Consider the following 26,962-nt stretch of genomic DNA (forward strand, 5'->3'; position numbering starts at 1 on the left):
GCATTGTGCAGAGGTAAGCTATTTAGCTCAACAAGTTTGTATTGCATGCATTGATTTTAAAGTAATTCACATGTTTTTTTTTTTTTTTTTTTTTAGAAATGAGATTGAATTACTATAACTTTTTTGTGTGCTCTCACTTGCTGTACATATATGTCTGGGAGATATTATCAGCACATTCTCTGTTGTTACCCTTGTTGTACTTTTCCTTTTCACTCTCAAGATGAGTTTCAATTCCTGAAGATTTCCCACTGAAAATCAATATGCAGCAACGCATTTTGTGGTTCAGGCATTTGGGGCAAATGATGCACATTCATTTTAGGGCTAGTGGTCATGCTGCTTATTTTTCTCCAGCTATAGAAAGTTCCTTTTAGGGGTCTGCCTCATACCGTTCAACAAAATGAATAGGGACTCTGCTATAAGTTGTCTCCCAGGCTTGAGTTCAACATTTGTTTGGATTTGTGGGGCAAGTCAAATCAAGCCATGCTCTCAGAGGATGCCTTTGTAAATTCATCCCCTCTGGCTCTGTTTTCTTTCCATAGACCCTAACTGTACCTTTCTGCTTTAAAGCCAAGTAAAGCCGGTGGGCTCTTCTCCGTCCCTCAAAATGACAGCAGTCTCCGCCGTCAGCAGTGCGCTCCTGTTCTCCCTTCTCTGTGAAGCAAGTGCCGTCGTCTTACCCAACGCCACTGACTCATCCCCGCCAGCCAATAATTTCACTGATATCGAAGCAGCTGTAAAAGCACCACTAGATTCTGCGGATACCCCCAAAGCCAGGCGGAAGCGCTACATTTCGCAGAATGACATGATCGCCATTCTTGATTTTCATAATCAGGTTCGGGGCAAAGTGTTCCCACCGGCAGCAAACATGGAATATATGGTAAGAGGAATTCTTTTTCTTGGAGTTCTGAGAGAGAAAGCTTTAAACTGAACGTTAGAAGAACCTAGAGGGACCACGAGTGTTTGTATGTCAATGTCAAGGGATAAGGGCTTCTTACACATTTTAACTTAGGAAAGATTCTTATATGCCTAATAATGTTAAGTAGTGCTCCATCAGAGAAAGAGAGAGAGAGAGACAGAGAGACAGAGAGACAGAGAGAGACTGAGAGAAACTACCTAGATTTTTCTTCTGTGAGTTCCCCAACCACTGATGGAAGGGAACATAGGTAAGAGGGGTTATATTGATCTATCACATTTAGAAGGTCCACTTTTTTGTTTTTTTAATTTCAGATGCCACTTTTTCTGTGCTTTCTTAATCTAATAGCCATATCTATCAGCTCAAACATCTCTTGAAAATATTTCTTAAAATTATAGGTTTCATATGCATGATGTATTCTCTGGGTAGGTGTCTTTTCCCTTTCTTGGGCAAAGCTCTTACTGACGCTGGTCAATTTGGATTCTAAGAGAACATGCTGACTTTTTCCTCCCTGTGATTTAATGCTTGGTCGTTCAGATAACAGTGAAGCCAGTGCAGTTGCACGCTGTTCCAACTCGTTGTGAACACATTCTTTGCTCTCTCTTAAAAATAGACTTCTATGTTTAAATCATTTTACTTAGAAAGTAGAAAAAAATTAAGTTGGTATTGAAAGGAAAGAGCCTTTTTAAAGTTTATTTTTGGTTTTGAATTTATGCAAGGTTATTAGGTCCAGAACCTTACAAGAGCACAACTCGTAGCCTATTTAAGGCAATGAAGACCACCAACATGGTACTTCCAAACTGAGGTGGGGGAAGTGGCAAGACTAAACTTCTTATAAATGCTGAACTAAAATTTGGCTTTAACAGCATCTAAATATATCTATTTTATTAAATAAGCTTCTTAAGTTTTACTAATTACAGATGCCAGTATCACAGGAAAATAGACTTGCCAAACATGAGAGTCATAGTGAATATAGAAGCACCATTTTGACTCTATGAAAAGATATTTCTTAGGATTTATTAAAGAAAGAGAAGATACAGACAGTCCTGGTGTACCAGGGGTGAAATAGACTCGTGATTAAGAATATGGGCTCTGGAATCTAAATGCTTGGGTTCAGATCTCAGTCCTGGAATTTAAGCTGTGTGAACTTATGACTTCGCTGTGTTTCATTTTTATCATCTCTAATATGAGGATGAAAGTAGAATTGGCCACATAGGACTGTTATAAGGAATATATGAGTTGAGGAGTAGAGTAATTCAGCCAGAGCCTACAGCTAAATAGATATTCAATAAACATTAGTGTTTATGAGCTTCTCGTGAAAGATGCCCAATGAAAACCTATTCAAGATCTAAAAACAGAAACAGTTACCCACATAGATGAAGTGTTTCTAAAAGGTGACATACATGTCAAAAGATATTTTTTAACAATTACTATAAATTAATTATTAAAGAAACACACATAACATTCTATGTGGACTCAAAAAGGCATAATATCCAGACTGTGAGTTTAGGGAATGCTGCCGATTGAATGCCTCCCCCGACCGCCGCAACTCACTGAAGCTTGATATGCATTGTAACAGTGTTAAGAGAGTGGGAAATACAGCTATGGTATTTCAAAGGTGGGGCTTTTAAGAGGTGATTGGATTGTGAGGACTATGCCTACATGAGTGCATTAATCCATTCTTGGTGTGGCACTTGGGCTAATGTCAGAAACCTGCTCACAAACTATGCCAAATTGTAGAGCTCTTAATCTTGTTTGTGATGCCAATTGTAAAGCTCTATGACCATGCCAGGTGTCGTGCTCTTTTACCTGCTGGTTATCCTGCCTACTGGGCCAATTTTAGAGCTAGGGTTGGGTCTGGAGCTCAAAGAGCCCTCAAGCCCATTGTCCGGACTGGGTCACAAACCCTTCATATGCCAGGCTGGGTCACCAGACCCCACGCACACCAGGCTGGGTCCCCAGACCTCTCACACGCAGGTCTATGAACTAGGTAACTGGCAAACAGATCCCTGGAAGTCATAAGTTGGAAAGCATGGCTGCACACGTGGTGGCCACCCGAGGCAGTCAACTGCCAGCCAGCCTGCTTCACTGCTTCACAAACTCTCTCTCTGAAGAACACAAGAATAGCAACAAAACTAAAAAGATACATTGGTGTGCTTGTGCACCAACTCCAAACCCACACTCACACCCACACAATTTGCTTACGAAGGATGTCCTGAACCATGCCCAACCGGACCTGAGGCTAGAGTCCTAACCAAACTATTCTATTTTCCCAACACTTGGATTAATGGGTTAATGGTTTAGTGGACTATCAAGGGAGTGGAACTCATGGCTTTATAAGGACAGCGAGTAAGCATGTTAATGCTCTTTCCTGGCCCTAGTTATGTGATACTCTGCATATCCACAGACTCTGCACAGCACCAAGAAGGTCCTCACTAGATGTGTCTCCTGGATCTTAGACTGCCCAGCCACTAAAACCATAAGAAATAAATTCAATTTTTTTTTTTTTTTTTTTTTTTTTTTTTTATAATTACCCAGTTTCAGGTATTCAGTTATAAGCAACAGAAAACTGACTAATACAGGATATACTTTCTGCTGACAATGCAGACTAAGGTGAGCATGACAACTGAGCCAGCTTTGGAGGCAAGCTCATCTGGGTCAGATCCCAACTGTGTTGTGTACTTTGTTTGTGTTGGGCCTTGTGTAATTTGCTTAATGTGTCTAAGACCCAGTTTCCTTATTTGTAAAATGGAAATGATAATATGCATAATAACGGGCCGAGCCCGTGGCGCACTCGGTAGCGTGCTGCGCTAGCAGCGCGGCGACGCTCCCGCCGCGGGTTCGGATCCTATATAGGAATGGCCGGTGCACTCACTGGCTGAGTGCCGGTCACGAAAAAGACAAAAAAAAAAAAAAAAAAAAATATGCATAATAACCAATCAATATGTAGTGTAATTCACTATTTTAATGATGTTGAGGGCAGCAGGTCACCATGAGTGAAGGCTTAGATCGAGTACAACACAGTAGAAATAGGTTGAAACAAGGCACATTTTTCTGGTTACGTTTCCCCCCATTTATCAAGGATTAATTCATTCCACATGCATTTATTTAATACTTCTATGTGCCAAAGACTTGACTAATTGTTTCCATAGATGATCTCATTGGATAGCTCACAGTCTGCATGTGAGGTTAAGACTGTGATCTTCATTTTACAAATGAAATCACTTAGACCCAGACAGACTTATGACAAGGCCAAGGTGGTAGAAATAATGAATGGCATTGCTGGAATTAGAACTTAGGTCTGTGTTATTCCAAAGCCCATGCTCATGTGGGGGAGCATTTTTTTTTTTTTTTTTTTCATTTGCTGGATCTAGCAAATGCCCCAATTAGGGGAAAACCCTGGAGATGTCAGGGTATCTCCATTTTAATACCAACTGAAATCCTATAGTATCCATGTTATATTTGTCATCCCCACTTATTATTTTCTTCTCAAATATCAATATATATGACTGATTTTGTAAGAACCAGATACAATTCTGATTATATAGCAGATACTTTATAAATCCTCAATTCAGTAAAAGAAATGAGAAACAGTAGTCAGGACAGTAAGTTTTATAAAGTAAAATAGGAACTGTTTCAAATATTCATGTACATAGTATGCATATAGTTTGTTCACACATGTATTTATTCATGTAATATTTGTTAAACATTTAGTTAATGTTAGGCATTATTCTAAGTACTGGGGATGCATTCATGAATAAAATAGACAAACACCCTCAGCCCCCTGGGTGGGGCATCAAACAATAAACCAGATAAACAAATAAATCACATAGTATGAAAGATGATAAGGTTATGAAGAAAAATAAAGTGGGTTGTGGTGATGTTTTGCTATTTGATTAGGTGTTTGGGGCAGAGCTCCTGAGAGTGCCCTGGAGGGAGTGAGCCACTAACAGATGAGGGAGGACAGGTGGAGGGAAGGGCAAAGGCCTGGAGGCACGAGGGGACTGAATGTGCTCAATTTAGTGAAATCCTTTTAGAGGGATTGTCTGAGTAAATGGAACAATGGAAATAGTTCATCTGGATCCCTCATAAAGACCCACCCAGAGAAACTTGGAGAGAAGTGCAGTATAATAGATAGGTTGGAGGTGGAGCAGGAACTGTAAGTGACTTTAATTCTCTAGGCTAAATGAAAAATATAGATCTCAGCTTAATACTGTTACCTTTATTTTAACTGTTTAATGTTGATTTTGGTGTTGATTTGGATGGATCATGAGCAACTTGAAAGCTAGCTCAGCTCCTAACATAAAAGTGCATGTAAAAATCTTCGGACACCCCTTACTGTAACTACTTCTCAAATATTTGTGCTCTGAGTCACCAGCTGTGTGTTCAAATTATCCTCATCAGTGGATGATATCACCCAAGGGAGCCGCATGGAAGGTCTTTGGCTCAAGGTTTTTTGTAATGGCACCAATCTGATTTGTAATCTCATTCACCTACAGTTCTCTGAGCCGTTTACCATGCCGTTTTCTTTCCCTCTAATTTCTCCTCCTGAACTTATTCCTTTATTTACAATCCTATCCTTCAAGTTTTTGATATCAGAATGCAGGATCCTTTATTGATATTTCCTATACCCACAAAATATGTGACTTTTCCCTCTTTTGAACTGTGTAGCCCTTCATGTAGGTCATATTGCTCTCAGCACAGCTGAATTTGATTTATGGTTATTTACACATTTCTCAAAAGCTTCCTAACTTTAAGCTTTCAGGGTGCCAAATGAGACGGTGCTTATTCATCACTGTATCTGTATTTTCTTGTACAATTTCTTGTGTATATAGCGTGATCAACCATTATTTGTTGAATTTAGTTGAAATCCCTGTGAATTGTTATATGTTTATAAGTAGCATCCATTTTGATATTATGATAAGTATTTTAATAGTTTTCTCATCATTTATAATAATCTTGTATCCCACCCACCTGAAATTTAAAAGACAGGTTTTTCATAATTTCTAAAAAATCCCCTACAATTAATTTTGTCTTCCTTAAGTATTTGGTTAATGTTAGATAGCGTACACTTGACTAAATACAGCAAAAGCAACTTGAACACCAGAGTGTTGACATTCATATTACTGTTCTATAATATTTTCTTTGGATATATTGCCCATGATTTTAGTAAAAAACACATTATTTGAAATATTTAATTTTCTAAAACAGTCAGTGTCTTTTCACAGAAATAATAATATAGATAGAAATTAAAATATACAAGTGAAACTTCTTATTCTTGGCTTCTGTTCTACAATTAGTTTATTGACTAATTTCCAGAGCTCCTTGGACACCAGCTGTTTTTCATTCTTCCTAAGGGCAGCTTAAACCATGACTCTAAACCACAAACCACACTAGTTTCTTTGAATTACAATTATCCCCCCAAAAATGAAATTGCAAGACTCACACATAGAGTAAAATTTGTAGGATGTTTCCTGAACTCAAGTCAATTGAATAAATTAATTTTAAAAATTTTGAGGTCCCTCCATGAAAAGAGGAGATCCAGTGACTACAGAAATCTTTGTCTTCAATGTGTAAACAATTCAGTAAAAACAAAACAAATGTGGAAAAAAACCCACTAAGCATGTAATTCAGTGTAATACGCTGCTGCTTAAGATTGACGTAATAAAAGAGGTACAGACAAATCCCATGGAGGAGTCAAAGAAGGAAGTGTTAATTGCTGGTTGGCAAATCATGAAAGGCTCCTTGGAGGAGGAGTATTTGAGACAGAGGCTCAGGAAGGGGCAGGCTGGTTTTTGAGCAGGCAAAGCAATGCATGAACAAAATCACCAGGGGAGAAAAACCATAACACTTCAGCCATGTTTTTAAGGAGTTCGAGAAAATCTTGAGGATTATTTAATACAAAAGCAGTAAGGGAGACTGTGAAGGTTTTAGAGCAGAGTCAGAGGTGCATTATAGAAAGATGACCCTGGCAGTTGATGGAGTTGATATTAGCAGTGAATGTGACCAGAGCGGTGGTGGCTACTGCGTAAGCAATGCCATTTCTTTAGGCAAAGGAAGAAGGAGCCATACAGCTACCTATACATCCAGTGACAGGTAGGAACAGTGAACCAGATTGTGGCACATGGGATAGCAGTCTTCACACATGGTGCAGAATGGCACAAGGCAGTGAGGGACAGCATGAAGACAGTAATGAAAATAAACTGAACACCTTGCAACTGAAAAAAAAAAGTGTGATTTCAAGAAGCCAAAACAGCTATATTGATAATATAGCCTATGTTATTTGTTTGGTGCCTGCAAATATTATTTGCAGAACTAAAGAAATAAGGCTTCTTACACTCTTTCAGAAAAGAGAAAAACATTGGTCACCAAGTCACAGCAGGTTACTAAAGTAACAGAAAGCAAGACTCAAATGAATGAGTGGAGAACAAATGAACCCATCTTCATAAAGAGCCAATAAACTATTTGCCTAGAATGATAATTTATGACTTGGAAATAAAGAAAAATGCTGATTTTGTTTATTTCAGTTTCATGTGGAAGAGAATGTGGACAATGTAAACTACTTTTTTTTTTTTATTCAGTAGTTGACTAAACACTTGTGGTGTCTATCCTTACCTTTTTTTTAGCAAAGGCTTGTATTGTCCCAGATGGAAAATTTCCTCTCCTTTCGGAAGAATAACTCAATTTTATTGTTATAAACATGAGAAATTTCATGTGTCTAACCTAAATTTCTTCAACAAATGCTCTTATGACCACTAGAAGGCCTCCTGAGAAGAGTTGCCAGCAAGCAGTGAGCTGAGAAAGATCGCCGACAGGAAGGCATTTCTCCAGCACGTTCGGAACTCTGCCTTCCTCGTTCTCCTGGATGTAGAACATTTTACATGCCTTGGCTTCAAATGAAGACTGGGCACATTTTGTAGGAATTTTCTTCCAGGTGCACATTGCTTAGTATTACTTGTATATAAATGAGAAAGGTAGTAACCTTGAAGTCTCTTTCCTTTTGTGCAGCTCTCCACGCAGTGAGCCGCAGAAGGTAAGAACATTTTGTTTGTCACCATTTGCAATATTGGCTCTAAGAAGTACAACTGCAAAAACATGCACACAATGTGGTTCAGAACATCACCATCAGGCGGCAGACAGAAAAGCTGTGAGTTACACGTAGGTCACATATACGGTGACTATATTTCCTAGTACTCAATACTGCTTTTTTGGTGGCAAATGACATTCTACCCTATACAATGCCATAGAAAAATAATTTAATTGTGTCCCTGCTGTGTATAGAACCTAGCATCACATCTGTCCCACAGGCAATACTCAGTAAATATTTGTGGAACAAGTGAATGAAGTCTTTTCACTTTTTTCTGGTTTGAGTGTGTGACTCGGATGCTCTGGTAGACAAGAGTCATCCAATATTCAATCACTTATTCTGCAATATTAATTCATGTGTTTGGCACTGGGCTGAGGGATTCAGTGGACAGCAAAGAGACACTCTGATAGCAAGTACTGTCAACAGACAAGGAAGTGGGCGAGGCAGTGTGTTGAGTGCTAAAGTAGATAAACACAGGGTGCTGTGGGATTGCACGGGGAGACCTAGCCCAGCCCTGGACTGGGGGTGGGAGGGCAGAGAAAGTTTCCAGAACTGTTTTAAATATTAAATATAAAAAATAAGTAAAAGTTATACAGGAGGGAGTTAAGGAAAGAGGTGGAAGTAGTGCAGGAGGGTGTTCTAAGAAGGAACGTGGCACTCTGAAGGCGTGAATAAAAATTCAGTGTAGCTTGGTTTACAATATAAAAGAAAAAGTGATATTTGATGAAGTCGGGAAAGGCACCCAGCAACTTGCTTAAATTTTGTTCTAAGATCAAGGGAAATTATTGAAGGTTTTAAGCAGGGAAGTTACATAATCACATTTGCATTTCAGAAAGGTTATTCCTGCCACAGGGTGAGGGAAGGATTGGAGAAAGGCAGAAATGAAGACAGGGGGCCCAGCTGTTGTGACACTCGGGGGGAGAGAGAATTGAAGCCTCAATTAAGTTTAAGGCGATAGGAGCGTGATAAGTGAATTAGAGCTGAGAAATATTTAAGGTACAATCAATGACCACTTGCATGATGAGGCAGTCAGGGAGGACGCCTTCATTTTTCACAAGGACAATTAAGTCTCTCTGAATTAGAGAACACAAAATAAAGAGTAGGTTTCAGGAAGCCATTAAGTGGCCTCAGGTTTATGGTCCAGGGTACAGGTCTGTGAAGGTTGAGGAAAGCAGCTAGTGTGTGGGAGGGAACATTCTTCTAATACAAAGAATTTTGGATGGGAATATGCTTTATAGTCAAAAGGGACTACTTTGCATAACAGAGGTAGGGCAATGTCATGGAGACAGCACGGATGACTGATCTTATGTCTAGGAATCTACTAGGAATTCTAGGAATTGCAAGAAAACACCTTTTTTTTTTTTTTTTTTTTTTAAAGAATAAGTGCTAGCCACCACTCATCCAAATCTATTTCGGGGGCCTAGGTAGTACTAGGCCTACCCAGTACTCCTGAAACACTCAGGATAAGATGTTTTTGGAAACTAATCAAAAGACTTCAAAAACATAGAAGTTGACTGGTCTGGCTAGTCTGGTGTCATGAATTCAGTATACCTGAAGATCATTTAATAATCACTCAGTGGCCAGTAAATAGTATGAACTTGAGATGTTTGGTTGTCTGAGAATTTCCGAAGAATGGCGTGGGAGGATGACAGGGAAAATAACAACTTACAGCTTAAACTGATCAAGAAAAATGTTTGGCATAAAATACATACTAGACTGAAATTTGGAGGGAAGGGATTTGAATGCTTCCACTTTATGTTATCCATAGCTTCTAAAATCAGGTACGAAGCATTTTTTTTTTGACACAAGTATGGAAGAATGCCCAACAAGTTGTGTTTTTAGATTAAACTTTTCATGAAATTTCTTAAAATTTCACACTACATACTCCAAACTGAAACAGTCCAAAAATGATACTTAAGGACAAAATATTTTTTTCTAGCAAAAAGTGCATCAAATTTATATTTCATAATTTAGTTAAATATGAACTTTCTACCAAGTCTGTCTCTCTGCATTCCAAGGAGATCATGTTTTGAGCAGGCAGAAGGTAGGCGGAAAGGCATTTGAATTCTTCTGGTCAAGTGGGCAATGGCAGGATATGGGGTTTGCATGTGTATCACAGGATTGTTTAACAATCAAGAAATCAGTTTTTAGAATATTGTAACACTGAGTTGGTGAAAAAGAATTGACTGCCCATGAAAATGTCTTCCTGGCTCATAATTCCAGTATTAAGTTATAGCTCGTGGGTACTATATGTCCCTGGAAAGGAGGACTATTGCTAGAATCCATTAACAATTGGTCTTAAAATTTAAAGATAAAACATATGTTAAAGAGAGATTTAAGGAGGGGAATTAATAAGTTTTAAAACTTCTAAGATGTTCTCTAATTTCTGCCTTCCACTATCTATAAGGAGGCTCCTCGTTATCTCTATGCAATTTTCATTTTAATTATTTATTTGCTTCAGAGTTTATCTGTTTCACTTTAGCTGATTGCCTGCTTAGCTGAGATTAATGCTTGATGTCTCCCAAACTTCAGGCTGCCAGATAATGTGATCAAAAGTGCACCTCACACCATTTCCTGTTTTAGGTGACTTTCTGGTTCACTGACACCATCACCATTCCCAAATCCCTGATATTAGCAGTAGCTACCATTAAGTGCACCCTTACCCTGCTAGAGCTATGCTAAGTATTTTTTAGTCACTATCTCACCTAATCCTCAAAACAGGCTTGAGACATGGGAACGATTTTCCTCATTTAAGAGGTGGGGAATCTGAAGCTTGGAGAGCAATGTAAGTAACTTTCTCAAAGTCAGAGAGCAAGTAAATCAAAATGATAAGAACATGGTTCTACCTCACAACAAGTCCTTGCTTTAAACTACAGTACGATGCATGCTCCCCTGCATGTGGTTATCTCTCCCGTTCTTGAGCTAATGCATAGAGAATTTTCTACATGCAGTTCATCTGAGGACATCGCTGAATATTAGAAAGAATTTCTTCACATGGAATAAAATCTTTCTCTCTGTACTCTTTCTATTCTTCGGAAACCATGCAGGAAAATTTTGCATTATGACAGTGCTTCCAGTCTTAGAACGGATATTAAGAGGGAAGAAAAACTCCATGTCATCGACTCTTGACTCCCACTCACTGACCTCTTTTGTGGCCTTTTTGTGTTAAACACCTACACACATCATCTCTCCCTTCCAGACTATTGCCAGCACAGGCTCTCAGTTACACAAAGGTATTTGATTTCTGAAAATCCTGGAAAAGGTAAGAACTTGTGTCATCGAGGAGATAGAAAATCAAGGCACTCTATGACTGCCCCTTCCTGCACGTGCACCCATGAATGCTGCCACTTAGATCATCTTGGGAACTGGAATCCATGTGGCTCTGAGCAAGGAATGCCCTTCACTGGTTGTCCTCCCTGGTTGGGTTCCAACACGTGTATAGTCTTCTGACAGTGAGGTGCCTGGAATTGATGTGACCTGACCAGTGCAGGGTAGAGCTGACAAATTGCTCTCCAGCTGCTCTACTTTTATGAATGCATCCTAAAGTTAGCTTTGCAAGATTTGGTGGCATGTTCTCCTGCCGATTCACATTCTCATGTACTACGTTGCTTGTAGGTCAAATGTGTGTTTATAATGCAAACTTAATGTTTTAATAATGAAGAGGGATTGCCTTACTTTTTAAAATTTTTGTCTTTTTTAAGGTTTTCAGAAAGTTATGTACGTATTTCTCCCACGTGTTACATTTGATATCTCAATTAATAAGCCATTTAGAGTTCCCATGAGGATAGACGCACTTTGCAATTACACATTCAGGGTCACTAAACCTGAAATTATGATTTGATATATCCAGGATTGGGCTAGGCCTCTGCCTTCTCAGAAGTTCCTCAAAATATTCTAGAGTTATTTCCCTGGTGAGAACTATAAAATCTGCTTTATGAACTGTCTTGAATCATGGTTCAGGACTCAAAACTGAGCTGAGGAAAATATTATGTGGCTTAAATATCTACTTATTTGTCAAGAGGCTATATACTGAAAGAATTAATAGGTTAAACCAAAAGAAGAGTTAGTCCAGGGATAATTTCATATTATCACATAATTTTACTTAAATATTCATTTGGTATATACTTTTAAAAAACATGTGGGCACTAGGGGTAAGCCATACATATCTGCAACCTGAAATGATCCGTACCTGGGAATGTGCTTGATTGACTAAGAAAATTTCAAAGGAAGTAAAATTTTAGGTAGCTCATGATTCTTTTGGACCTTTTCAAATAATGTGTTATATGCACTATAATCATGTATTTATATAATGTATTATAATTTGCAATTATTCACTCTTGCAGTATTTTTATCATCTGTTTGTCCCTTACACTCTAAGACAGAGTCCATGTCAGCCCTGCTGACTGTTGAATTCACAGCACCCAGCGTCTCTCAATAATTTTCATTTACTGGCTGCCTAAATGAATGAATTGCCTAGGTTCATAATGGTTAATACCGAACTTGCATTTCTTGCATTTTTTCATTGTTGAGGACAAAACAGCAGTCACTATTTGGTAAGTTTGTTTGTAAGGAGGTTTGGGGCAAAGATAGTTCCAGAGTCACTCTTTCCTGCCACCATCCATGGATATGTAGAGTACAGAAAACCCATCTGTATAAGTATAATGGGGATAATGATACCTTAAGTCAGAGGTCATAAACTGCTATCAACTCTCTAACTAACAGGCGTGTTTAGTTTATATTCATAGTGTTAAACTGTACAGAGGTTTACATTTTAAAAAATGATTTACCAACATGTAAAAGTTGATAGATTTCACATACACATCAGTTTTTTACATTATCCTGAGAAGCAGTAAGGTTTAGAAATATTGAGCCAACTTCTTATGTGTCAGCAATTGATTAAATCAGGTGGGGCAAATTTACCAGTTTCTAAGTCTCTCTTTCTTTTTCTTTTTTAATGTAACTGCCCATAAGTCAAGCTGCGGTTGCCATTTGTCATTTTACATCTAATACTGCTCTTCTCATTTTTATTGCCACACCATCCCCCCAAGCCTATCATTTGAATTTGATTATATTTATATAGAGCTTGTTTTCACAGCATTTGAGTGAAGCATAGGTTCACAGTGCACATTTAATCACGCATAGATTGAAAGCATTGGCAATTTCTTTCCTCGATGTCCTGACCAACAATCTAAATATACTTTCTCAAAGTTCTGACTATTTTTCTTTTACCTATTCCTTCACTAATTGATGTAGTAAGGCTGAACTGAGCACACTTCAGTTAGGAGTCTCTTCCAATGATCCAGATAACAAATGATTGCGGCTTCGGCCGAGATGGTGGCAACAGTGTTGGTAATAAGTGGTTATATTCTGCATATTCAGTATTTTGAAAGTAGGATCAATAAGATTTGCTGACTGAGCAGATAGAGACTATGAAAACAGGCAGAGTAAAGATGACTCTATTAGATTTATGGCCTGAGCTACAAAAAACAGTGGTCAGTAAACTTTTTCTGTAAACAGCCAGATAGTACTTATGTTTAGCTTGTCAGGCCTTATGAACTATGTTGCAACTACTTAGCTCTACCTTTGTAGCAGAGAAACAACCATGGATAGTATGTAGCAGGCAGTGGGCAGGTGCAGCCCATGTGCCACAGATTGCTGACCCTGAACTAGAAGTAGGGCACTGCCATCCACCGGTACAAGGAGGACTGCAGGAGTAGCAGGTTTGCAGGGGCAGGGGAAGGGTTGTGAATATCCGGAGCTCAATTTTGGTCATGTTAAATAGAGATTTAAAGTAGGTAGGTGAATAAATTAGTCTGGATTCAACTGAGAGGTCTAGAGATATAATATGAAATACTACCATCAGCATGTAAATGGTATCCATAAGACTGAAAGAGGTGACCTAGGCAATGAATGTAAATGAAACAGAAAAGAAGCATTGCTAGGGAGACATGGACTGAGCCCTGGGAACCCTCCAGCACACAGAGATGGGGGAGATGAGGAGGAATCAGCATGGAGAAGCTGCAGCCAGAGAAACACAAGGCAAATGTGGGAAAAAAGGGATAGAAGTGTGTCCAGGAGGATCATGCCAAAAAGCTGCTGATAAACCCAGAAAGGTGAGGATCAGGAAATGACCTCTGATGCCCTTGACAAGAGCAGTTTGGGTGGAGTAAGGGTGGGGTGAGAAACCTGCCTGGGGTGGGCTCAAGAGAGAATGGATGAAGAAAAATTGGAGATTCCCAGTTAAGTCAACTCTTTTAAGGAGTTTATTGTAAAAGGAAGGAGAAAAATAGCACAGTAGTTAGAGTAGAAAAAGTCTCGAGAGGGCTCTTTAAAATTTGTTTGTTTTTAAGATATTTATGCTGCTACAGTTCAGAGCCCCCCCCCAAAAGTGCACCTTACATCATCACTTTATAGATAAATGACCAACATGAAAGATAGCAGTCATCTTACCTAAGGGAAGTCTTCATTATCTTGTTTTAAACATTAAAAAAATCCTGAGGATCCCACCATGAGATTTTTTAGTAGAATATGGTTTATATTTTATAGTTATTATTGAAGCAGGGGGGAATGTTGCTTTGTTTTTTAATCAGGTTCCTTTAACCCTCTCCTTCTATTCTTACCAAGTCAAATCATTTTAACATCATTTAATTAATCCAATCAGTACAAAAAAATTCCCCACAGAAGCCCTTTCTCTTCCTCTGTCCCCAACTCCTTCCTCCCCAGGCCTGACCAAGACTCACTGCTACCTTCCCGTCTGGTTTAACACTGGCTCTTGGAAATTCAGCTCTCAGTTTCCTTCGTTGGCCATTTCACAAGCATTTCTACCTAATGAGGATAAACCCACTGATTTTAAAACAGAACAGCAATCATGCCCTTGAAGTGTCTTAAAGTTTTTGGCTGCCCTCAAGGGAAATAATTTTGTCATCACTTAATTTTTTTAATGATTGTTTCTCACTTCTGTAGTCTTCTTTTCCCAATCTGATTAGGGAAAAGATCAAATAGCTTGAGCTAAGTTATTTTTAAAAACAAAACCAAAACCAAAAGCCATCTACATAAATACTTTTTATCTAAATATATGAGAAATGACCACATAAATGTCCAAGGAAATACATGTCTATAGAACAAGCCATACTATCTCCAATGCCATTACTATCACAACATCTGTGACAGTAACCAATTTATAAACCTACCTCCAAAAATTCAAAGTGTAATATTTTTAGTATTTTATGTCTTTGAAGATAAGATGGTTTTTATGCACAGAATAGATTTTTCAGAGGTCACTTTAATTTTCAAAATTAATATTCTCGTTTCTTCCTCAAACTTTTAGCTTCAATTTATTCATTTCTTGGCTTGTTTTATAAATTTAGCAAGTTTAACAATCACATTTATTTAATGTTTGTTACAACTTACAAATTAAATTTCTTTTTAGATTTAATATATTTGATTTTCTTTATTAGTACTTAAATTGACTTATTGGTAATCATCCTTTTCATATATTTAGGCAAGTTATAAGTCTAAGAAATACAGTTACTCTTAAGCTCTCCTAAGTTTTGTAATATTATTTTAAAAATTTAACAGATTTTGTTATTTTCAACTTAAAATTACAAATTCAAGTAATTATTCATTTATATATTACATATTGAAAATATGAGACTAACTTGTTATTGTAGTAGGTCACATTCTCTTAACCATTACAGATATTAGTGATATCAAATAAGCACAGATTCCTTACCCCAAAATCTTCATCATTTTTAACTTTAACTTTGATCCTTTTAAACGCTTCTACATTTAACTTTTATCTGTGGAGTCAAAAGATTGTACCCACTTAAGGAAAAAAAAAATGTCATCTCAAACAAGTTTAGGGACATAGTTCCAGATACATTTTAGGGTTGCCTTCCAGTCTGATTACATTTCTCATTGGCCAGAGATACCGGCTGGGATTTAAGAGGGGAGTTTCAGATGTTACCGTGTCCTTCCTGATCTTGGCTGCCAGTATGTCGTGGGTCCCAAATCTTAAGGGACAGTTGATAAGACAGCCTTATATCTGGGTTGGATTCATCTCGTTATCTAATTCTTCTGTCTATTTGTGAAAGCCAGCCACCTTCTCCCATGCAGCAACATTCTTTGACTTTCAGTTTAAGCTCTAAAGAGCTCTGAACTTGAGGAGGATCCTGCATTCTTTTCATATTCCCACTCTCTCTTGGGGTCACAATTCTTCTAGATATTTAAATGATTTCTGTTTGAATTCTGGGTATCTCTCATAACATAGTTTGATTATGTGGTTTCAACTTGTGAGATTTACCAATGAGGTTCTGTGTCCAGCTCAAACTATGTCTAACTTTATTTATAGGAAAAATAGCTCATACTGAATATTTTAGTCCAAAGATAAATCAGTCAATGACCAACTAAATGGCTCTTAATAACAAAGAGTCTGGAAAAAAAACAAAACGTGGGGCAATAGGGCATACGCACACTCTGACTCCATTGTAAACCATTTTTATTTTGTGAATTATCTAATTTAAAATCATAATATCTAACTTCTAGGGGATCCTGTAAATGTTTTTTGGAAAATTTATGTATAATATTCTTAATTCTTGCCTCATTCTTAGGAGGCAAGATTTTAAGTGTTTACAAGCAAATTATCTGTGAAAGTATCTTTCTGTTTAGAGGGGTAAGAATTAGAAAGACAGTATTGAAGCTGGTTGAATAAAAGCTAAATAAGTATCAGGTGTTCAGTCTTTCCAATGAAAGATAATAGTATTTTGTGTATTTACTAGGAATTCCATAGAAATAAGAGCACACTTATTTCCTTCGTTCTTCTGTTGATACATTTGTAACATATAATATTAAAATCATAAATACCACAGATGCTCAGAGAAATTCATTAGATAGATTGCCCATCAAGATACAGAAATTTACAAATTAAGTAAAATGTTTAGGCAATTACCAAAGGATATGTATCATTTAATTCCCAAATTTCAGAACTCCCAACTCAAGCTGGACCTTCCTTTTTCCAGAGGGTGGGTGTGAGTCCTGCCCGGAGACAAAAAAGGAAGAAAGACCACAGGGCCTTGCAACTTCCCCTGCAGTGGGCATCAGAGGACAGTCAATCCTGTTTCCCAGGTGGAGGTGAAATCACCATGCTATCTGTGTGGGACTCGTCCAGTGCCTGTCAGGCATGAAGACAGGCAGAAATCCCTCCACCTAGTCCCCTAAATGTAAACTCAGGGAGAGAAAGAAAGCAGTTCTTCCTCCTCCCCCGTAACTATCCTCTTCAAAATTTTATTTACAATGTTTGTACATAGACACACATAAAAATGTGAGCCTCAGTAATGCTAAGCATATTTCCTTCATATCAAAATCCCTTATAATATAATTTATAGCTTATAAATTGCAAGGGATGCTCTTGTAAGATTATTTTTCAGGCATGAACTTTTTGTTTTACCTCTGTAACATACCCAGTAGTTTTTAATTATATGAATGAGTACAAAGATAAGATTACATATAGTAAATTAGCTTTAAAATTGTTGTGCCTTAAGTACTTTTTATTTATTTTTAATTATTTATTGCTTATGGTATATATTTGAGATATGTGACATCATGTTTTGATATACATATAGATGGTGAATAACTAAACATTTTAAATTATTTTGAAAAGAATCTAGGTTTACTCTCTTTGTTGTATGGAAAAAGCCAGAACTGAGCAAGTCACAGGCCAACACAGCTTAGATCTTCCTTGCTCTGGTGCTGGGTTTATTTAAGTGTATGTAAGTTATGAAAGGCTGAAGATGAAGGGGACCCTAGAGATGACCTCATCCAACATCCTTATTTTACAGATGAGTCATCTGGGAGACAGAGATAATAATTAATATGTCCTCAGTTGCAGTTGATCTTAGCGGTAGAATTAAGGTCAGAACACAAGATCCTCGATTTTCAGGTCAGTGTTATTTGTGCCATGCAGTGCTGACATTTTAGCATAGGATTATAAGAGAATGTTTTCAGCAGTTATGGATCTGCATGCACACTTTAGTACAATATGTGAATAATATTTACATGATTTTTTTCCTAATTAACCAAAATTAAGAACGTTTTAGGGGACATAATTTGTTGATGCTGCTCCATCTGAAATTCCTCTGTGAATTAATTATCCTATTTTATATTGTGGTGAAGAGCAATCAATATTTCATAAATTCATACTTCATTAATATTTGGTCAGGAGAACAAATATTAGATAAATCCAATATTAGATAAAACAATTTCTGAGTGACTAACAAATCTCTTTTGAGGATAGCTGCCATGACCTCCCGGGGTGAGAATGTCTCTTGAAGAGTTCATCTATTATTATTTTTTTTTCTTATTTTATTTCGAAGTTACTAAATTAATTTTCTTTCAGTTAAATACATTGTTGTATTAAATAAATCTATGTAACCAATTATCCTTGGGGAAAATAAGCCTTTTCAGTGTTATGGTCAAGAGTGCCATGAGTTTGCTTGAAAGCTCATAGCTACAGTAGCTATTGACCCTTGCTTAGCTGCATACAACCTGAGGGAGGAGTAAGTCACCAAAAGAATGATAAAATGAGGGAGACTATGAAAAGTAGGAAAACAAAGATCTGTAGAAGGACATCTGTAGATCTTCTCATATGAAGCTCTAAATTTGAGTAATTGTAGAAGTCACTTCCTTCTATAAGGTCTTACTTTTTAAAATATGCCATTTACCACTGTCTAGTCACAATTGAATGCAATTTTTCTGTTAGAATAATATGTAAATATTATAAATAATTTAGGAAATATTTTTTAAAGTACTACATATTTACAACACCTTATATAGCATTGTCAAGTTATTTTATCATAGTTTGTTTCCAGTTCATATCAACTAAGAATGTAAATTTTTATATTATTATTACTACTAAAGATTTAAACGATATTATATATAAAGGCTCCATGGTATTTATTCTGCTGTAATATAGTTTGACCTTTAAAAGTTGCAATATAATATTAGAAATTGTTAATTTTGGTAAGTTAATTTGAATAAATTTGGTCATATTTTTTTTTTTTTTTTTTTTTTTTTTTTTGTCGTTTTTTCGTGACCGGCACTCAGCCAGTGAGTGCACCGGTCAGTCCTATATAGGATCCGAACCCGCGGCGGGAGGGTCGCCGCGCTCCCAGCGCAGCACCCTACCAAGTGCGCCACGGGCTCGGCCCAAGGTCATATTTGTTTTTAAAATATATAAATAACATGGCTCCTTGGTCTATGATGATGACCTCTTGGAAAATCAATTTACCTTGCTGGATTCAAATTTTAGTGGTCAGGATGAGAAGTTACAGTTGGATATGGTATTTTTATTAACCTATTGTTTACCAGAACTGATATCCGGGTGTTGGTTATAGACGACACTGTAAAGACAATATTTATTTTGCAGTATAATCATATTGCGTTACAGAACTTTGAATAACAGAAGTCTGAATTTGCTTTCTTTTAGTTAAAAGAGTCTTCAGGAACCATAATTGAAAGAACTCTAGTAAATAGTAGCGTTATTCATTTCTTTCCTCTTACTTTTTGTTACCAGCAAACCCAGTAAAGCTGAGGGGTTTTTTGCTCCTACAGGTTTGGGACGAAAATCTTGCAAAATCTGCAGAGGCTTGGGCAGCTACTTGCATTTGGGACCATGGACCTTCTTACTTACTGAGATTTTTGGGCCAAAATCTGTCTGTACGAACTGGAAGGTAGGAAGCAGTTTCACGGATGCAGCTCATCCACATGACTTTGTTAACTGTGGACTCCAAGAGGAAATGACACTAATTTTCAGTAACATCAGCAAATATCTATTGAGTGCTCACTATATAACAGGCATTGCTGTGTGGCCTAGGAATATCTAATAAGAGCAGTTTCCCCTTTCACACTTGGAACACCCTCCCTTAGCTTGTATTTTGCATTGATCTCACAGAATCTTCGAAAGAATTAAGAATGTGCTGTATCTCCTGCACCTCAGGAAAAAATCCCATGACTGTGACGGAAGCTGTTTGTGTGTGTGTGTGTGTGTGTGTGTGTGTGTGTGTGTGTGTGTGTGTGTGTGTGTGCGCGCGCAAGTACACAACTTTCCCATAGTTGTATAAATCTGCATGTAAATAAATACATAAATAAAGTATTATTATATACATGTATACATACATATATACAGGTATATGCAATTATGGGAAAAGCTGTTCCCATTGATAGGACAATTTTTCTACAGCTGTGGAATGTCATTATCCAACATTCCAAAGACCCATTCTCTTCCATATAGGGGAGGAAAATCAAGTGTGCTATTATTAAAATTAAAGTGATTCAGATTTAAGGGGAAAATGCACTGAGTTCTTGTACTGTGACTACTTTTATATATCAAATTTTGGATTGTTTATAAAATTTTGTTGGAAGGAATTTTTGAAATGGTTAAATAAGATATTCATGATTCCTGAAATATTTGCATTTTCTTTTTTTTTTTTTTTTGATATCACCAGACATATGCTTAGACAAGTATAGAATCAATTGCCCCAGCCCTAGGTATTTTCATGCTTTACCCTACTTGGAGGAATAGAGGACTCTACCAGGTGGTGATGGTAATTGTGGGAGGTGGATATGCTCTTGGATCATCACACATAATCTGCAAAAAGAACACTTACTTTACAATGTAACATGAGTCCGCTATGTGTTACCAGTGCGTACTCTAAGTTCTTTTTTTTCTTGATATCTAGATATCGCTCTATTCTCCAGCTGGTCAAGCCATGGTATGATGAAGTGAAAGATTATGCTTTTCCATATCCCCAGGACTGCAACCCCAGATGTCCTATGAGATGTTTTGGTCCCATGTGCACACATTATACACAGGTTATTTCAATTGCCTTGTTAATTTTTGATTCATACTTTAAACAACTACTCTTATTATTTTGGTAGACATGCATTTTCTTAGTTCTGATTTCAATAATGATATATTGGTTTATTGTCACAGATGGTTTGGGCCACTTCCAATCGGATAGGATGTGCAATTCATACATGCCAGAACATGAATGTTTGGGGATCTGTATGGAGACGTGCAGTGTACTTGGTATGCAACTATGCCCCAAAGTAAGTACCAGGCTGAGTTATTTCCTGGATCCTTTAATGATGTGAAATATTTCCAGTCTAGTATGCATTTTTGACAGGTAAATTATATGAGTAAGACTTAGCTACGAGAACCTCTAATCCTCAAACCGCCATCGTTTCCATATTCCTAAAGAAATGAATAGGTTTCTTTTCACAAGGACAGGGATTCTAGCTTAAAATTGTAGGCAAAACAATTTGACACATGGGCACTTACTAACTTTTTCTTACCATCTTTCTTTAGTCATGGTAATTGTAAAATTAACACTGTACTTCACAAGCTTTTAATAGCTGTATTAAAGGAATTAGAAAAGAATCTTCTAGGGATTTATCAACACCACAATATCCATCAGTACCAGAATGTTGGCTCATCTTTTTCACTAGGAAAGCAAAACATTGAAAATGAATCCTTTCTTCCTTTTCTTATTTTTTAGCTTAAAAAGTATTCAGTAATTTTATCCTATGACATACATAAAATGCATTATGCAAATTTATCAGAGTATAATATATAATCATATTTATGAACATTTTTTAAAATAGGAAGGTAAATAAACATTTGTCAATATTTGATAAAAATGCATTCTTGATAAAAAATAACTTCAGATGATAAAATGTTAAAATATTTATACACAATTCTGTTCCCATTTGGAATAAATACCAAAATGTGCAAAGGATTTATGGCACTCTCGGTGTCTTCCAAAGTAAGTCCCAAACAAAGATTTTCTCCAGCTATTCCAGCATGGGAAGGGAATGAGAAAATATTTTGCAAATAACTGCATTACTCATTTATATGGTAGTATGCCAGTGGCAGTGTTTTTGCAAAGTTAGGAAAATAGTGATTTTCCCGATGGCCCCTCTTCACAATTATTAGAATGAGAAGGTTTGGAAAGTAGGCTATTTACGCATTGTAAAAAAGACATTAAAACTGTGCATTTGTTTGCTATTTTTAGTTTCACACATTGTATTTTTCTGTTAAGCCTTTACCCTTTCTCCCTGAGATAAATAGGCTAAGTAGTACCCAACTGGTCAAAGAGATTTTTGTTCCACTCATTTAACTATTCTGTTTTTGGACAATGGTTAGAATTGTCTAATATCGTTGATGAAATATATTATTGCCTTATATGTCCAAGAGATTAAGATATTGCATTAACATGCTACATTTCAATTATAATGAAGAATCAATTTTTTCTGGAAGTTAAGTATGAAAGTTTGAAAATCCTGACTGGTAGCTGAGTATAATTTTTCCAGTGCCAATATGAAGTTATCTCAAGGCTAATTGCTTTTCAGTGAAAAAAAAAGGAGAGGAAGGGAAGGAGAGAAAAAGAGAGAAAGAGAGATAGAATTATATGGAAAAGGGCAAAACCAAAGAATGAATTATACAGTTACATCAATTGACTGATTTACTTTTGAATATGATTATCCTCTATTCAATAAAAAACTATGACTTATGTAAAAATTTAAAATATAATGTGTAATAAATTTACATATAATAAGGTTCTAAGTTTTGTTATCAAAAATATGTGCTCTATAATTTCAAAAAGTTATGTAAAATAAATAGTAAAATATGAAATTAAGATAGCATAGGTTGGGTTTATATATTTTTATAGCTTTGGGTAAATATATATATATAGAGATTACAAGTATAAAATGGGACAAGATTAGGATAAAGGAGTGAGTTACACTCATAAAAGAATGGATCCCCTTGAACGTCTTTTGAGCAAGCATGTGACATTATCAATATATTATCCTGGAGGAAGCTTATTCTTAGAGTGTAGAATAAATTAAATAGAGGTGGGCAGTCTTAAAATCCCATCTAGTTTTGTAACATGGGTAGCTAAATAGCAAGCTTTCCATTTTATAGACAGATTTTCTTGTATTTTTCTTACAGAGAAAAGTCTGAGTTTTCAACTGGTTTAATAAGTTCTTATACCCTCTACATACACTTTATGAGTCATTGCTTGGTCTTAGTTAGGTCTTAAAGAAGAGGAGGACCACCCGTTTCACATTTTAGTATTTTAACCTGTTTTTTTTACCTTCAATCCTGACATCTTACTAATTATAACCAAAATTTCTCCTAATCATTCAATTTATTTCACATTGTTGTCTATATTGCTGTTTCTTAGTATTCTTGTTACTAATCACTGAGCTACTTAAAATATATTTATTACCGTCTCCTTGATAATTAAAAGCACTAAAAAATAGTAAGGCATCATGGCTGTTTTTAACTACCCTAAATGGCCAACTTTGGCCTAAGTTTTTTTCTTTAACCATCCTTAGAAGAGCATTAGCATGAGTTTAAGAGGAGTAATTTTAAATGAATGTGGCCTGACTATATGCTCTAGGAGCTGTTCTAGAAGGAGACAGATACAGTAAGTGAAATGACCCTGGCATCCCATAACTCATTCTGTCATCATGCATCACAGGGCCTCACTTCTTATCTGCAAATCAAGATGGAATTCACTTACACAGAGAGAAAATATTAAAAAGCCAAGATATATACTATGTCAGTGCTTTTCTAAACTTAACTTCTCAACAATAATTCCACATGTCAGTATATGTGAGCATGTGCTTAGGGAAAATCTAATTTTTTAAATGGGTGAAAGTAACTAATGCTATCTTTTTTCCCTTCTAGGGGCAATTGGATTGGAGAAGCACCATATAAAGTAGGGGTGCCATGTTCATCTTGCCCTCCAAGTTATGGGGCATCTTGTACTGATAATCTGTGTTTTCCAGGAGTAACATCAAACTACCTGTACTGGTTTAAATAAGCTTATCTTTTCCTCCAGGAAGTAAAATGCTTTCTGGGAATCATAGGCATATATATATATTGAATTTTGCACATATTATACATATTTTATAATAATCTTGTTTTCCTTTTAGTATTCATTTGTATAGATTAGTGTTTGGTATGTTTGTTTAATTTTTTTAGATAATTAAAACATCCGTTTCTATTTTCTGACCTCTAAGCCTAAATTAAAATATTGTATATGTAGTAATAACATAGTTGATGCATCCAATTCCAAAACTTTCATTCCAAAAGAATTATATTATTATGTTCCTAAGGAATAACATTTATAGTTGATTTGTAATGTGTGTATGCATATATATATATATATATATACACATATACATATATGTGTGTATATGTATATAGACCCACATAAAGGTTTAATATGTGATGTAATACATAGATAATAATATGATTCAGTAGTTAACTTGAGGAAAATTTTAAAAAAGATTCTAAAGTATATGTGAGGTGGTGGGACATCTTCAGCACTCACAAACTGATAGTTTGCAAAATAACACTCAGTAATATCTGGAAATAATAATTTAATTACTCAGCCATAGATTTCATTCTGGAGATATTTTATTTGGGTCCACCAAAGGATATACTCAACTTATATAAGTTTTCAAATCATTCCTTTTGTTTAGTCTCCTTTTATTGAATCAGTAATCACGTGTTGAGTGCTCAGTACATGCAAGGCACCCTGCTGGGTATGTTCTGATGATGCGAAGATAATTAGATATGGTTCCTGCCTTCAGGAAGCTCACAAAATATTCAGGAAATAATGCAGCTTAGTGATTTTGCTCTAAACCTATTTTTTTAACAAATTGATCTTCATGTAGTTTTGAGGAAGTGAACACAATGCTGTGTAATATGTAAAGCTTTTGATTTCCTTGAAAATTTAGCTAATTAACAACTACCAGAGATCTCTGGAGCAGAATATATAGTTGTGACTTTAAAAAGCTAGAAAGCAAGACCCTCAGAAAAATGATGAGGTCCAAGAGAAGTCAGATTTAGGGGACAGGTATGAAAAGTCACAGAAATAGGGCAATTGCACAGCAAGACCAAGTGAGAGCTTTAGAAGGGCTTATCCTGAGGGTCTAGTACATCTTCAGGTCTGTCAGCAGGGGGCGAATGATTCCAGAAAGAGATGCATGGGTTGCTGAGGACATCTCCATCTCTTCACTGTTTTGCTCATCATTATTTGGTAAGAATCAATCTACTTATCATCTTGAGTCTTTGAGTATCATATTAAAGATCCTTCATGCATACCACATACAATCATGATTTTGTTAAAGTGGCCCTCTTCAGATGTTTTTCCAAGGACTAATTATCAAACTTTATCTCTTGTTTCTGTAGAGGAAGAATTTTCAGTTCTTGATTAAGTTTGATTATGGAAATCAAAGCAAAGTTGCTACAGAAATTTCACTTATGTGATTTGGAAATGCAACATTTCCTCATTCATGAAATCTCTTTTAGAGCGGAGAATACAACATCTGGGTAAAGACACGTAACACATTACATTTCAAATATTTGTGTGTGTGTCTTTTATTCAGATTACATAATGCTTCCATAGAATTATAGGACACATAAACTAAGTTACTTCCAGAGTGCAAATTTTAGATTTGTTTAAAATTCCATATACATTTGCAGTTTCTTAAGGTGGATGCATTGAAAGATGACAGATAGTTCATCAAATCCACTCAATGGGCAAAGACTCCACCGTCTAGAAATTGGGTCTACTTGATGACAAATAACTGGCCTGATTACTTTGACAAATTGAACATGGTGATTAAAATATTTGATGTCATACTATTCTGCCTTTGTGGGTACATATATAGACGATTAAAAATAAATACTTTGGGGGAATAAAGTGGAGAACAAAAGTAATTATATAACTTAGGTCCCAGTCCAACTTTCATCTAACATATCCAAGCAATTGGAAGGAAAGTCCATTAGTGGGATGTTTGCTTCACTTATCTAGAAAGTGTTTCCATCCTTAACTTTATGATGTTAGTTGTACAGAAACAGTAGCAGGTACTATTGAATAGAAGATGACTGTTCTTAGTTCCAGTTCTGTTGCTGGCTTGCTTGTGCAGGTCGGTTTCTCAGTTCTCAAGAAAAATAGTGATATTTGCTTCATATTTCACCAAGGTTTCTATGAAGGTAAATTTACCATATTAATAGAAAGTTATGAATATCATTAATATCGTAAAACTTTTATTTGAGGCAAAATTGCTTCTCATGAGCTCCTCTTTGGCAGAAACTGTATCTAATTCTTTGTATTTATCCAAGCTTCTTAGATAGTGGCTGTAACATAATGAATGTTTAATAAATATTTATATGAATGGATTTTTACAATTAGCTAAAAAGTCTAGAATTTCAACAATTTAGAGGAATCTCACCTTTCTATGCTTTATTAAGTCAAAAATGTCTTAAATATAAAGCTTTAAAGGTACCAAAATCCAGATAAATCATTAAACATACCAAATTAAGACTAGGACCTACACAATTATAAATTACATTTTCATAATGGTTCTTTCCAAACACAACTAGAACTACCGGTTCATTTATAACTTAACAACTCAGCTGAAAATATAATGGGTGTATTTGTTATCCTATCTGTACTTTTTAATGTTAGTCATATAAAGTGGCCATGTGAAATATTTTATTTTACAGGTTGAGGAAATGAAAGTTTGGTAATATAAACACACCGTGTCATATTTTTCACAGCATTCAACAGTGGTGCTAGGATAGTTATTTCTCACTGTAATTCCCAGAGACAGAAAGGATCTGGGTATAAGCTATTTCATAAGAGCAGCTTTAAGTAGTTAGTATAGAAGTTTTCATGTGGAATGGTTTCATTCAAAAGAAATAGTAACTGGCATGCATATTCTACAGCATCGATCCTCTCTATGGTGTAGATTTTTTTGTACTACCCCTTATTCAGTAGAAAAAGAAAAATATCTGTCACAATATTTTTGGCCTTCATTGTTATCAAAAGACTGAAAAAAAAAATTTCAATTTTTGCCATTAAACCAATGGATTTCTTTCCAGA

At 36.1% G+C, this 26,962-nt stretch overlaps 1 protein-coding gene across 1 annotated transcript; it reads left to right on the plus strand.

Annotated features, from left to right (window-relative positions):
• Positions 1 to 604: 604 nt before the first annotated feature.
• Positions 605 to 23,887, plus strand: PI15 (peptidase inhibitor 15). The gene is made up of 5 exons (XM_063080129.1): positions 605 to 877; positions 19,608 to 19,726; positions 20,735 to 20,867; positions 20,989 to 21,104; positions 23,752 to 23,887. The coding sequence occupies exons 1-5, from the start codon at positions 605 to 607 to the stop codon at positions 23,885 to 23,887; spliced, it is 777 nt and encodes a 258-aa protein (XP_062936199.1).
• The last annotated feature ends 3,075 nt before the right edge of the window (positions 23,888 to 26,962 follow it).

Source organism: Cynocephalus volans, chromosome 15 (assembly GCF_027409185.1).
Source record: "Cynocephalus volans isolate mCynVol1 chromosome 15, mCynVol1.pri, whole genome shotgun sequence".
In the NCBI taxonomy this organism is placed as follows: domain Eukaryota; kingdom Metazoa; phylum Chordata; class Mammalia; order Dermoptera; family Cynocephalidae; genus Cynocephalus; species Cynocephalus volans.